The sequence below is a fragment of the Neopelma chrysocephalum genome, unplaced genomic scaffold (genome assembly GCF_003984885.1).
Source record: "Neopelma chrysocephalum unplaced genomic scaffold, ASM398488v2 Primary Assembly neopelma1_24, whole genome shotgun sequence".
Classification (NCBI taxonomy): domain Eukaryota; kingdom Metazoa; phylum Chordata; class Aves; order Passeriformes; family Pipridae; genus Neopelma; species Neopelma chrysocephalum.
Genome location: NW_020897693.1, coordinates 36,560,642 through 36,575,564, shown reverse-complemented (window position 1 = coordinate 36,575,564; position 14,923 = coordinate 36,560,642). Strand labels below are relative to the sequence as shown.

At 36.8% G+C, this 14,923-nt stretch overlaps 1 protein-coding gene across 1 annotated transcript in view; it reads left to right on the top strand.

Moving 5' to 3' along the window:
- Nucleotides 1-14,923, top strand: part of CEP128 (centrosomal protein 128) — a 110,756-nt gene that overhangs the window by 81,552 nt on the left and 14,281 nt on the right. The window contains exons 22-23 of the mRNA XM_027672930.1: nucleotides 11,368-11,445; nucleotides 13,158-13,271. Of these exons, the coding sequence (XP_027528731.1) occupies nucleotides 11,368-11,445; nucleotides 13,158-13,271 (192 nt within the window). The remainder of the gene's footprint in view (nucleotides 1-11,367; nucleotides 11,446-13,157; nucleotides 13,272-14,923) is intronic.

Here is a 14,923-nt window from a genome sequence, read left to right as displayed (position 1 = left end):
CTCAGAGCATGACATTAAAAAAGTACCAGTTAAGTATTTTGTGATGATTCAGGTTATAGAAAATGGAAATAGAATAGAGACGTAAGGTATTAAATTCAAACAGAATCCTTAGTGAAAAAAATGTTTAAATTGTGTACAAAAAGCATTTTCTTAGAATTTTGACAGTGATGGTTCATGAGATTCACAAGATGCAAGATACGAAAAGGTGAAAAAGAAGGGAAGAGACATGCGCACACATGTGGGAATACACTATACAAAATGCATAGGAAAACATCAACTCTCCAGAACTATTCTCCTACTCTCCTCCCTTTCTCTACCATCTGCTCACTTCTAACTCCTGCACTTGCCAGTAAAATTGTTGTAGCGGCCATGTGATGAACTTGCCAACTTAGCTAATAAAAAAACTTGGGAAGGAAATGTAACCTGAACCTTTCAGATTCATTTTAGAGCTCTGGGTGAATAAGCCTTCCAGGCCTAGCTTAATCTAACTCAGTGATTTTGTGAGTTGCTGCAAACTATGAGGTCCATTGCCTCATCTCTGAGCCCTGTCAGCTCCTTCTCCTCTCAGCAGTCTGTTTGAGCTGGAAGCTCCATCTCCTGTTTACTGTGCCAGACAGTTTCTTGGGTCTTCTATTTCCTTAGCCAACTCCTGGTTCCCAAAAAAAGTACTGTATTACCACCCTCTTTCAAGATATGACACATGATCTGATCACTCCCTTAAGGAACCTGAGAACAAATAAACTTTTGGATTCATCAAAGAAGCTTTTGGATTTTTTGTCTCTTTTTCTTCGATCAAATCAATTTTGCAATATGATTCAATAGGTAGGTACACAGCTTCTTGCTTCAGCAGGTAGTGCAGGACAGGAACAGAAGCTGGAAGGTAAGAAGGAAGAACAGGGTTAATTAGACAGACTCACTAGTGAATCTAAAAGGAGCTGAAGAATCAAGGTCTTTTCTGGAATAATCCTTCAACTCTTGAGAAGTGCCAGGGTAACAAGTACAGGCAAAACTGAGGTTTTGAGTACCTAGAGGTTATGTGTTTGGCTCTTTTTTTAGTTTAATGCTGTTTAATAAAGTGAATTTAATTATTTCATAATTATTAACAAGTAATTTGCTTTATTACTTTAGTAATCAGTTATGTAGTCTGACATTTTATGAGAATGAGTATGATTTTATCTTTAAATAAGGTGATTTACTTTATTCTTGAGTGTAGTTTAGTTCTGACATACAGGATTTGGATCTATGTTATTTACAGAAAAAGATGGATGACTTTTTTTGGGGAAAATCTGTTTTGTATTCTGAGATGTGGCTACAATGGGAAGTGTATGTATTTCTCATAAAGAGGTCAGGATGCATTTTGTAGATGTACACTGCTACTATGCTGTGCTTGTGACTTCAGTGGGTTTCTATAAACTACATACTGTTCTTTGTGAGCATACTCTGCAAGTCGTATTCCTCTGCCTTAGTAGTACTAGTCTGACATAAAGGACTGCAAAATTTAATTTGAAATCAGCCACATCCTGAAGTTATTCCAGTGAACATATGCGTTCTATATCCTTTGATCAATAAAACAGCTTACTGCTTTCTGTAGAGAACCCAGAAGTGAGGTTACAACTTTCTTAGAATATTTGGATCTGACTTTTCTGGACACAATTCAAATTTTTGTTACAATGTCCATAAATCTAGGTTAGCTCCAGTAATGCTGTAAGTATCTGGCAAAATTGTTATTAAATATGAGTTTCCTTTTCAGAATGAAGATTTCTGTGTCTTGTTGTAACTCATTTTTATGTTAAAGAAAGTAAGGTTATGAATACCAGTAAAACAAATTTCTGTCTGCATGCACTCAGCTATTAGATTATTCTCTGTAGTAGCAGGCTCAAATTTGCATCAGTTTTCTGGTTTATCATCCAATTTAAAAGAAGAATTGGAAGGATGACAATACCCAATGCATTTCACAGAGAGATTATGCAAGTGCCTGACATCATCCATTTTAACGTGCTCACTCTCTCTCTCAATGTGCCTTCCATCAATAAGTAAATCTTGCTGTTAGCTCTTGAGATTAATTCATTATTTTCATACTTTGTATGTATGAATGTTTAGGAAATCTTGAATCTGAGGGTTAATACTTTCTTTTCCCCTTGTTTTGCTTCTGTAGTGTCTTGCCAAAACTACCATTACATCAAAGGCCTTCAGGTCCTCCCAGAATGCACTCATTCTTTGATCTTATAAAAATGACCAGGAGAGGAGCAGCAGTTTGAGATCCTCTGTCCTGCCTGCCTCGCCTTTTCCTTTTCTTTCATCCGCGAGCCAGTGTGCCACTTCCCTTTGCGGGGCTTCACAGAGTCCTTCCTCTGCTCACTCCCACCAAGTAACTTCTGCCTCCTGATGGTGCTTGCAGCCAGCTGTTTCTTTTCTCATGATGCTCACCTTTCTCTTTCCTTCTTCCTAGATGTTGTCTTCTTACCCTACAAATCTATTGCTCTTATTTAATACCCAAATACTTGTCCATCCTCTGCCCTCTGCCACTTGGTGCTTTGCTTGTTCTTTCAGTTTTTTGCTAATACAGTACCTCTAGTTCTGTTCTGCCAACGTTTTGACTTTCTTTACTGTAAAAGAATTTCTTTTGTTGCTAAGGGTATGTGCTTTTCAACAATTGCTTTTCTCTCCCATTCATACTTACTTCTCACTTTCTGCTTAATTCAGGGATTCAGATTGGAAACCAAAAATGCGGAATAAATAGATTTATAAGATTTTCTGATTTATGGATTTCATTTAAGGCTGTGTACTTGCACAAAGTCCACAAGCTAAACATATATGTATATTTCTAATATTGCCTTTCTAATCCTCCTTTCCTCAAAAAACTGATATATAACATGATTTTTAAATTATGCTCTATTAGAAATGTTCTTCACTATTTTGTGAAAAATAATTACTAAATAATGCAAGAAATAAAATTATGTATTTTTGAAAATATTTATATAATTGCATTGAGACTTTGACTACTAAAGTTCATCATGGCTAGGCTTCGAGAGCGAGGATTTGGGAAGGGCTTTACCCACGTTTGTTACAAGCGCGCTGGTGGCTAAAAAGGCCAATACGAGATAGGCACATGCAGTTGCAAAAGGCACAGCAGAAAGACTCCTCAGGTGGTATATTCTGCAAGACACGATTCTTTCTGCATTGTGTCTTCTCCTCAAGAGTGATCCTGCATGCTTTCTCCAAAGCATCAGCAGCGTTATAGATGGTGTGTCTCCAGACCTCACGATTGGAGGCCAGAGTAGACCAGTTATGTTGACCAATATGGCCAAGACTGAGATGTTGTTTCAGGGAGTCCTTGGTATCTTTTCTTCGGGGCTCCTCTCTTGCGGCAACCAGTGGCAAGTTCACCATAAAGCAAGATCTTAGGGAGGCGGTGGTCCTTCATCCTTGAGATGTGCCTTGCCCAACGCAGCTGTGTTCTCAGCAACATGGCCTCAATATGTGTGAGTGCTGCTTGTTCTAGAACAGATGGTTTTAGTCACATAATCTGACCAGTGGATGTTTAGGATTGTACAGAGGCAGCGTTGATGGAAGCGTTCTAGGAGTCACAGGTGGTGGTGGTAGATGACCCGTGATTCCGACCCATATAAGAGAGTAGACAGCACTATGGCTCTGTAAACACTGATCTTTGTACTTTTCTTCAAATGTTTATTTCGCCAGACTCTCTTATGAAGCTTTCCAAAAGCTCTATATGCCTTTGCTAACCTGTTGTCTATCTCTCCGTCAATCTTACGTCAATCTAGGAGATGAGGCTACCTAGGTAATTAAACTGCTGGACTGATTTGAGCTCTGATTCGCCAATGGTGATATGGGGATGATGGAAGACTTCCTGAGGTGCAGGTTGATAGAGAACTTCAGTCTTCTTTAAGCTGACTTCCACCCCAAAGAGCTCAGCAGCGTCTGCAAAGCAGGATGTTAAATGCTGCAGAGCTGCTTCTGTGTGGGCGACAAGGGCAGCGTCATCAGCATAAAGCAGCTGCCAGACAAGATGGTTTAAGGTCTTAGTATGGACCTTCAGTCGCCTTAGGTTGAATAGGCTTCCATCAATATGATACCAATTTACAGATAAGCATAATCAAGAATATCTGTCTGTCTATTTGTTAAAGAATATTTAAAATTTTGAGCTAGGAATCAAGTGCTAAATTGCTTGTAAGAGGCAGGTTACAAAATGTAGGTAACTGTAAATTTTATTAAGCTACTCTTTGATGGTCAGGATGACAGTTTTGTATTTGTTTATTGACAGAAAATCACCATGCATGTCTAACAACTTGGTCGAATAACTTCATAGTTTCTCTAACAGTGATATCAGAAATATAATATATTACAGAATCACAAACTGATTGAGGTTGAAAGAGACTTCTACCAGTCATCTAGTCCAGTCCCCCTGCTCAAGCAGGGTCACCCTGAACCAGTTGCCCAGGACTGCGTCCAGCTGACTTTTGAGTATCTCCATATAAGGATGGAGATTCCACAACCTCCCTGGACAACCTGTGCCAGTGCTGTGTTGCCCTCACAGTGAAAAACCGTTTCCTGTGTTCATAAAGAACCTCATGTGTTTCAGTTTGTGCCCACTGCCTGTCACTGGGCAACACTGAAAAGAGCCTGGCTCCCTCTTCTTTATACCCTCCCTTCAGGTACTTGTACTCATTGATGAGATCTCCCAGAGCCTTCTCCTCTCCACACTAAACAATCCCAGCTCTCTCAGCCTTTCCTCACAGGAGAGATGCCCAGTCCCTCAAAAAATTAGTTGCCCTTTGCTGGACTGTCTCCAGTATGTCTCTCTTGTACTGGAGAACTCAGAACTGGACCCAGCACTCCAAATGTGTCTCACCAGGGCTGACTAGAAAAGGATCACTTCCTTTGACCTGCTGGCAACACTTCTACTAGTGCAACCCCTGCATTCTCTAACTATGCTCCTTTCAAAATTGTGAAAATGTGTTCCACATGTTGCAAATACTGAACATTTTTTCCACGGTTTAGTGAACCAAAGTCCTTCAGTTTTTAATTAGAGAAAGTCAAAATCTCAAGACAAATCTTCATTACAAAAGACTTACATTAAGACTTATCTAAAGTTACTTATGTTAGTTGAACTAGGTGTAGTAGTATACAGTGTTCTTCACTTTTATTTTTTTTAACAGAATGGATATATGTTTGTAAATGTAATTTTAAAGAGTGATCCTATGGGTTCCATCCACAGGATTCACTTTAGAAATCATAGAATCATTAAGGTTGGAAAAGGCCTCCAAGATCATCGAGTCCAACCTTTGACCAAACACCACCATGTCAACTAAACCACAGCACTAAATGGCACATCCCATAGTTTCTTGAACACTTCCAGGGATGGTGAATCTACCAATCTCCCTGGGCAGTCCGTTCCAATGCCTGATAACCCTTTCAGTGAAGAAGTTCTTAATGACCAACTGAACCTTCACTGGAGCAGAGTGAGGCCATTTCCCCTTGTCCTGTCTCTAGTTGCCTGGGGAAGAGGCAGATCCCAACCTCACTACAAGCTTCTTTCAGGTAGCTGTAGTGGGCAATAACATCTCCCCTGAGCCTCTTTTTCTTCAGACTAAACAACCCCAACTCCTTCAGCTGCTCCTCATATGAATTATGTTGCCCTTTCATCTGGGGAATATGTGTCATGAGTTCTTCCACAGAATAGGAGGTTTATAACTCGCGAAGGCATAGATATATGTGGTATAGCGTGCTTGCTTTATTTTTATTGGTTTAGTTTATATATCACAAAATAAGTTTAATTTTGTTTGACAGCAGACTACTGACTAAATGTTTCTAATGTGCTGCGATGTCCTTAATTTTAGATTTAAATGTTTTATATTTGATCTAATTATAACCTTAGGAACACCACCGTCAGAATTCTCCTTGTATTTCAGTTTTTCTGACTTGAAAAATTGAACAGTATTTCTTCTTTCCCCTGAGGGCTGTGTTAATTGAATTTTTGTAGTGCTTTCTGGAAGGCTTGATGAAATACTGTTAGCAGACAAAACTTTTAACATAAATTACATGTAAAGATTTTTATCCTGCAATGCTCCATGATGTTGAAGATGGCATTCAAGAATAAGCAACAGGGAAGTCATGCCTTTTAAGAATGTGTTCCCCCTAATATTGCTTTACTTTACACACTCTTCTCTTGTGTTATATTTCTTTTAATTTCCAGGAATTATATCTGGATGTCTCTGATCAAAATCTTAGTAAACGATAAAGAATAGATTCTCAAAAACTAGTCTTACAGATGCCCAGTAGTACTTGGAGCACTAGCTGATGATTCACAAAAACCTGTCTTGCCAAAAGACCACACTGTTTCCTCCCTGTTTTCAGCTGCTAGTATGCATCAAACAACTGAAAATTCATAAACCCCTTTCCTAATATTTCCTCATGTAAACAGTTCCCCTAGTTAGCACAGGGAAGTCACGTGCTCATGAATGAGAAAAGAGACAGTCCATGCCTTTGCAAACAGGAAAGGAAGCATCTATGAAGCTCCTTTAATTAAAATGTGGTCCAACTCATTCAAAAACATCTGGAGTCTAAATTAAATGTTCAATTAGTTTGACTTTTGCAATGCTTTTGTTAGCAAAGGTCATTTGTTTTTCATTAGTTTAAGTGTGGTTTTTGCTTAAAAAAATTTTACTTGTTAAAACTTTCATGAAACAATGTATAGTATCGAAAAAAAGCTAATTGAACATGCCTGTTTTGTAACTTGATAAAGTTATATGTGTTGCCTTTGTATAGATAAATTGATTCTTGATGTGCTGAAATCATCAAAACAGTGGTACAATTGGAGTAATGGTATACCTGGAATATAAAGATACAAAATACATTTTTTTTGTTTTCTATGTTCCCTCTCAATATATGATGTACTATGCACAGAATGTCCCAGCTATCATGGAGTTTGCCTGGCATATGAAAGTCAGCAGAGCACCTCAGGCTTCCTAAGCAGACCTACACTGTGTAGAAGAAGAGCAAATGATGTCTCAGTCTAGAGCTGGAGAGCAAAGTCGACAGTTTTACAGATCTTAACAGGGAAAGCAAAGGATACCTTTATACATGCTGGGTGCATCCTGTTCTTGCTATTTAAGTATCCAACATGCTAAGGTCATTTAAAAATAAGTCATTGTAGGTCACCTCTAACATTATATCTTTCATCTGATTTGTGAGTAAGTGCCTGCTGACATGCATTGCAGTCAGTTAAAATTACATCGCATTTAGTCTTTGTATGGCTAATCTTTGGGGATTAGGTAACTGGTACTTTAGTCAACTCTAATTTAAAAAAAATATCTGTGCAATACAGATAGCCATTTGTTTTTACCCACCTCAGAAAAGAAAGGAGCACTGTACTTGAAAGTAAATGAAGTTTGGTTTATATTTATGTGTTTTCAATATATCTACTATAAAGGCAAACTTCAAGAGTACTATATACAAACCTGCTTTGATTTATTTGCATTTAGCATTGCAGCTTTGAGACTAAAAATAAAATGTGTCTGATTTTGATTTGGATCTGTCCCTTGAGACAGTGTGAAACCGTCTATCACCAAGAACACATCAATATAGGAGGATTAACTGTTCACATGCAGTTTAAACATCAAAGTGTTTGTATGAAGTCATGGAAAATAAGTAATTTGTTTTATCATTCTCTGTGAAAACATAGAACGCCCCTTTTTAAAGTAAATAGTCTTTATTTTAAAAACAGAAAGATTAATAGCACTCAGTCTATGGAAGAGACTGCTGTTAAGTAAAATACCTTTTATACTTCCTCAGTCAGTACAACCGGTGCTTTTTCCTCTTATCAGTACCATCAGTGCACTGGGTCAGTCAGTACCTGCTGTTCCCTGTTAAACATAAGCAGACAGATGTGATTGCTGTCTTTAGGATTATTTGTATGCATTATGACATAGGGCTTTCCAATTTCTGGGAAAAAACTTAACAGTACTCAATTGCCCCCTATGTCAGGTGCTTCTAACATCCTTTTTCACATTTTATCTTTGTGGCTAAATCCATCTCTTTTAATAGAATAGAGTGCAGTCATTAATGATACAAGTATGGCATTTGAACCATGTTGAGGAGGTTGCTGTGCATTTCATTAATTACCAGAATTACCCTTAATTCTGTAGGCCAGCGAGAAGCTCTTTCATTGCTTTTCCCTCCCTTTCAACAGTGTGTTTTATTCTCACCTTCTTTATTGCATTCCCCCTAACAAACTTGGCTTTTTTCATTTTCTGTTTTTATTTGCACATCACTACCTTTCTTTTCATCAGTTTTATGGAAAAGGCACACATTTCTCTCCCTGAAAATGTTCGCATATGAGTTATTCAAGTCACTCCACAAACTGCTCAGAAGACTGTGAGAATTTTAGAATATAAAAGGAACCATTCTGGTTAAGAGCAAAGGTCATTCTAACCCAGCTATAGACATTGCAACAATAGTCAAAATAAAATGCTTAGGGAAGACTGTATGATCAAGACTGACATATATTTTGTTTCCCACTCATTCATTCTGGCTCCAGCTGTTCAAAGCTCACATACAGACTGAAATGAAGTTTCTATGAATTTGGAACTGCTCCATGGTCTTCCTCATTCATTAACTTGCACAGTTTTCTGCTTAAAGCCATATAAAATTTTTTATCTTTATGTGACTTTTGGTTTTGTGCAAATTGGTCATTATTCCCCTCATGCATCTTGCTTCCTGGCTGAAGAGTCCTGTTCTTTAGAGTAAGTGTATTTAATAATTCCTCACTTGGAAACAGTACTTTGATCATTCTTCTTGTACTTCTCTGACCTTTCCCTGTTTCTCTTCTGAGATAGAAGTCCATCTCTGCACTCAGTAGTCAAGATGCAAGTGGATTCATACTCAGTAATAGTTAGTTTCTCTGGCTTTTTTTTCCTTTCCTGATTAAATTGAGTGTTGATTTTGCTTTTCTGATTGATACTGAGCACTGAGTTAGCAGGTTCTTGGTAATATGTATCATTTCGCCATGGTTTACTTCCTGAGTAGTAACGGTTAGCTTAGAGCCCATCATTTTGAGTGTGAAGTTAGGTTTAAATTTTAGGAATCTAAAACACCTTTCAGAAATCCAAGTAGCCTATGTCATCCTTTATCCACATGATTCTCAACAAAACCGAAAAACTAAGGGCCGAGTATGCATATAACGCAAAGGCTGATATTCTGCTTCCAAGATTACATTTAATAATGTAACTAATGAGGACTAGTGGAAATTTAGCTAATTTATTTTTTCTTCTACAACAAGTGCATGAAATAAAGGGAATATATTTAAGAGAGACTTTGGAAGAAGAGATGATTAACATCTTCCTTAAATTTATTTGCAGACATGAGGTCTTGGCATTGGAATTTAGAGAAAGAATTGAAAAATGGGATGGCTTAAGGCATGGGCTTATACCTAGGGCCTAAGTTCCTTTTTTGCTCAGAATAGATCACAGGTCATCTTTATTAAAATGAGGCATGGTGGGGGGAAAAGGAAAAATCTTTGTAGTTGAAAAAAGAGTGCTATAAATTGAATATACAGTATATCATGATGAGGACCCACTCCATTAAGTCTGTCCTGTGTCCCAGAAAACTTTATTTCAACTATGTGACATCTCAAATTTATATTTTTCTGCAGTTCGTAAGTAAAAGACTTTAGCAAAATGTGTTAGGTAATACATACCATAAGTTTAAAATATTTATAGTTTAATTTGGTGCTGGACCAAGAAGAGAGATTGCAGGGTGTTACAATTTCGGGGTTATTTCCTGTGAGAAAGCATTGTATTTCTGACAGGGTAAGGGAGTTGCAGGTGTTCAAAGTAAAAAAACTTTGTGGACGTGAACTTCAAATGTTGAGTTTATTGGGACTGAATATTGGCTACAATTTCATTCCTGTGAGCTGCAAATCATAGAATCATCGAGTCAACGGGGTTTGAAAAGACCTCTGAGATAATCGAGTCCAACCCTTGATCCAACACCGCCGTGGTTACTAGACCATGGCACTAAGTGCCACATCCAAGTCTCATTTTAAAAACCTCCAGGGACAGTGAGTCCGCCACCTCCCTGGGCAACCCATTCCAGTGTTTGATTACTCTCTACATAAAAAATGAACCCCATTGCTTATGAAACTTGACCTTTGTTTGTTATGGGAAAAATATTTTTTACAATCTTAAAAACTGAATGTTTGGAACTGACAACAAAGCAGACATCATTGCTTCTAAGTTGATGGTGTGTCTGCATTGAGGTTACTCTGTTCCATTCTAGTTCTCCACTTGTCATCTCCCATCTTTTTGAGTAGATTGCACTTGTGCTGAGAGGTTCCCATTGATTTTTCTTATCCTGTTGTGACTGAAATATTTAGTCTCTTCAGATCTTAAATCTGGGATCTAAATGGAATGTTTTTCATGTTGGTCAGATTGAGACTTTCCAAGACTAGTAACAGAGCTTTTGTAATTAAGGGCAAATTAACTCAGTTTGCATAGACTTTACACCATTCAGGATTGATGAATTTTATTTGTTTTATGGATTTTTCCTTTAAAGTATCAAGGCAGTAATATGGTTAATGAAGCCCAATATTGGTAGATTGAATACCAGGTTAACAGAGCCTTATCCAAAGAGATGTGATCTATAGAATTCTGGAGGAAATACCAGTTGTTCAGAAAGTGCAAGCAGTACTGGTTTTACTGGTTCTTCAGCAAATAATGGAAGGACAACCTTTGAGAAGCTGCAGAGCCATCTGGCCTATGGGACACTACTCTTTATGCATGACCAACCAACTTCGTCTGTGTCCAAAACCAAAACCATGATACTTACTTTTTTCAGTTCTTTGCAGCTTGCAATAGACTAGATTTTTTGTGTTTTGGGTGTGGATGTGAAATCTTGAGTCCAACCCTAACTCTCCCTAGAGTGATAATTCATTTTTCAGCAGTACCTACCATGTCTAAACCAAAAATAGGAAATTTGATTGTTCTATCTAGCTAAGTGCTCATTGCATATATTTTTATTTGAAAAGAAATAGAAGGATGTTTTTACTATTTTAAATGTACTTTACTCCCTGAAGTGCAATAAAAGAAAATTTCATTCTGAAGGCTACATAAACTCCAAAATGGTAAATAAGTATTGTTCTACTCAAAAAACTGATAACTGATCATGGAGATTCAAGTTAAGGAAGCTGTGCTATGTGTTTTAATGTGACTATTTTCCTTAACAACCTGTTTACTGTTGACCTGTTCAATTTACAGACACATACGTACCTATGCAATAGGGCTTTAATGTTTGATACGGAGGAAAGAATTTATTATTTTTTTGTGTTTTAACTTGTGTTCTGTTCTCTAGAGCACTCGAGCAGCTTTAGACCATCTGGAGTCTGTTCCTGAGAAACTGAGCCTGTTACAAGATTTGAAAGATACTGGCGTGAGAAGGACTTTATTTGACTCTTTCAGTAGTTGTAAAATATTTTAGTTAATTAATTTTCTCTCTAAATGTACAGATAAATTGTTTAATAAGGTATTTACAATCATATATGTACATATTATATAGACAAAAACATACAGAAATTAATTTTCATGTTTATACAGATTTATTTGAGGCTATAAATTTAGTTCTAAATAGTAACATTGGTGAGGTGCTCCAAAATGTAGGCAAACGTTGATAACAGGGCATAATGGGTCATGTGCTAGTTACTGGTTCAGAATATTTATGTTGAGTGGTAAATTCTGATATTACATGTTAAAAAATGAAACTTTTGTAATTACATAAATTATTTCAATATTTAACATAATGAGTGAAGATAGATGACCTTTACAGCTTTTTGTTTGTTTTGACATAATGACAATAATTATCATTTGTTTTCTCAGTTCCACTATCAAATCAAGGTGTGTTTGGACACAGTGAGACATATTGACAGTAGTTGTGACATACTGTCAAGAACGATAAGCCTCAGATTAGATCTTCAGTAGCTAAGTGGCTAAACCCCTATGCCATAATTACTTTCCATATATGATGTTGGTTTGGAACCTCCTTGGAAAATATAAATTTTAAATCAGTGTTAAACCACAGATCAACAAATGCGTAATGATTTGCATTTGATTTGCTATATCGAATTTTTCATCCTGAGGTAGTAATAAAAATTTCAAAAGATAATTACTTGGAGCACTGTTTATTCTGAATGTTCTTGCCTGAGGTCATCTGCTAATAATTTTATTACTGTCATCATTAGCAGAGTTGGGAATGGAAATGCTGGTTAAAATACTTGGGTTTTTTTTACAAAAAATATCATTGAGATGTATAGTTTTAATTTCACGTTGCGGATATCTCCAGAAGAGCTTTTTTGCTCTGACAAAGGTTGGTGTTTGTCTTCTGTTTCTGCTATAGGAAAAATTCTGCTCTCAACAGGCAAAGCAAAGGCTCGAATGTGGGGTATCTACAGATTCCTTCACACTTGCCCTTTCTTGCTTAATGTTGCTGTGAGAAGGATGTCAGATTGGAGTTTCATTAATGTTTCTATTCAAAAATAACACACTGGATTTTTTTGTACAATAGCATGTTTCACTCTCAAATGGTATGCATGAATGAAGTATTTCAAAGCCAGTCACTTCTAGCCAGTTCTTCCCTTAATGTTTTCATAGGAAGGGAGAAGGAAAGAGAAAGTAAATCTTTGATAAACCTCACAGGTTATCTTGGAGTTCTCTTAATTCAAGTGAATCATTAGCTTGTTCAGTGAGAAGCATTATGTTTTCTTATTGAAAATACTGTTTAGTCCATATCCTTAGAACCCTTTTTTCTTCAAGTGCTTGTTTCTACAGTACTGTAATTAATTTTTCACCATTACAGAATTTCTTTGTTAAAAGGTATGATATTGCTGAGTTTTGGAAAGAGTTACAAGTAGTCATTCACCAGTTAAGGATGAGACCATTTCAATTTTAACTTATTTATATTTTACCGTTATTTTTCTGTACAGAACATTGTGCTTTCATATGGCCTCTGTATTTCAGCCTCTGAAAGTTAATATGTAACTCATTCTTGCTGTATTGAAAATCCTTGACAATACCTGTGTTTACAACAGTCAGACAACATTTACTAATTTTCACATTGTGAAATCATCTAGATTTTTCAATAATTTCTAGGAGTCCCATTGCCGAAGGGAGATGATTGAGGAAAGGTATATGAAATATAAAGAGATAGTGAGTTCTTTACAGCAACAGCTGGAAGATTCAAAGCAAAGAGACCAGCAAGTCAAGGTATGTGTGTGTACTCCACTTTTGTGTCCCAATTACTTTCAACCAGCAACATAACCTTATTTGATGTATATTAACTCCTAGTACAAACACGGAGTAAAATCACACGTAAATGTTTTATTTAATATAGCTGCCATGGCTGATGGAATGGCAGCTATATTGGCACGACATGATGACAGAAGTGTTGCCTTCATTGTAAAGTGCCATGGATACTTCGCAAAAATCTTTCAAACTTCACAGAAAAGTGTCTTACTGTGTCTTAATACTCTGAAGTGTTTACCTGCTTCATCAAATTTCTGTCTACAGCAATTTTTTTAATTGTTTTGTTCAATTTTCTCTCATCCTTTCAAGTAAAAGATAGATATAGAAACCTGTTTCCTCCATGAAAAGGATGATTAATTTGTAGGTCACATATAGTAATTTTTCAGTAGTTGATCTTTACAATCTTTGCAATGTAAAGATATGGTACCTCTTCATATACAAATGAAATCCAGGCAAACGGTAGGGAAGTGATTTGCTAAAGGTCACTTAGTGGACTGATAGCAGAGCTAAACATGAATAACTACCTCCCTGCAATGTAAATCCAGTACTCTTGTTTAGAAACATTGCCTGTAATGAGTTCACCTTTCCAATTTTTAACACACTTTCTTTCTCATCTTATTAGCTTGTTCATTGTCATATCACTCTTTGCTGCATGTCATTGTGACAGCAGGTTGCTTCAGCAGAACTACAATTTCTTATGGATGTGATTGAAATAAGTAATCAGAACTAGAGAATCTTGCTAGTATTTCTGCTACTTATCTCAATCAAATCGGATTCTTTGGCAATGATTCATACCTCTGTCTCTAAGCAGTTGAGCTCAAATCTAGGATCACACGCACTCTATCAAAACTTTAATATGTTTATGTTCTCCACCTCATCCGTAGCCATCTTCCTTCTGTAAAATGGGGACATACTTACCAGTATGTCTTTGTAAAAGTGGAAAAGGTAAGATAAATACAGAACGTTTTAGCTTAGTAAGTTGCTTTTGTAAAAAGCTATTAAGTTACTTGAAAAAGCCATCTTGCCCTTCTGTAGAAAGAATTGAAGAAACAGGGCACATTCACTTTCAGTCTGTTGCTGATGATAATCTTCACTTTCTTGAACTTCTCTTGCCTCCACAAAAGAGTTACTAAATCAATAGCCATTGAAATTCAGAAAACATTGAAAAGCGAAGTGGAATGCCATCGGCTGATAGTAGAACATACTGTTGCACTAAGCTGACTGAACTTACTGAGCTTGTGTGATTTGAACTGTGTATTCAGAATCCAGTATAAAGCTGATTCCAAAACAATATTTCCTCTTTCTTTAGACAACGAAAAGCATTTAATGGCTTCCATTTAGTCAGGCCTAATTGGGTTTTTGCATGACATAGAGTACTCTTTGCTGTCACGGCAGTTACAAATAGAACAGAATGTTCAAAACCAAGTTACAGACGGGTGCTAATCTGATTTCAGTGATCGGGCTAGCTTAGACTAAAAAGCTCTTTAATGCTTGCCTTTCTTACCCTCCTTTGGAACTAACTCAAATGCATTGTTGTTTAATTTTTTTTATTTTACTATTTGTCAATTGGGAGTTTCTAAAATTGATTGCTGGAAGAATGTAGGTTTGAAGGC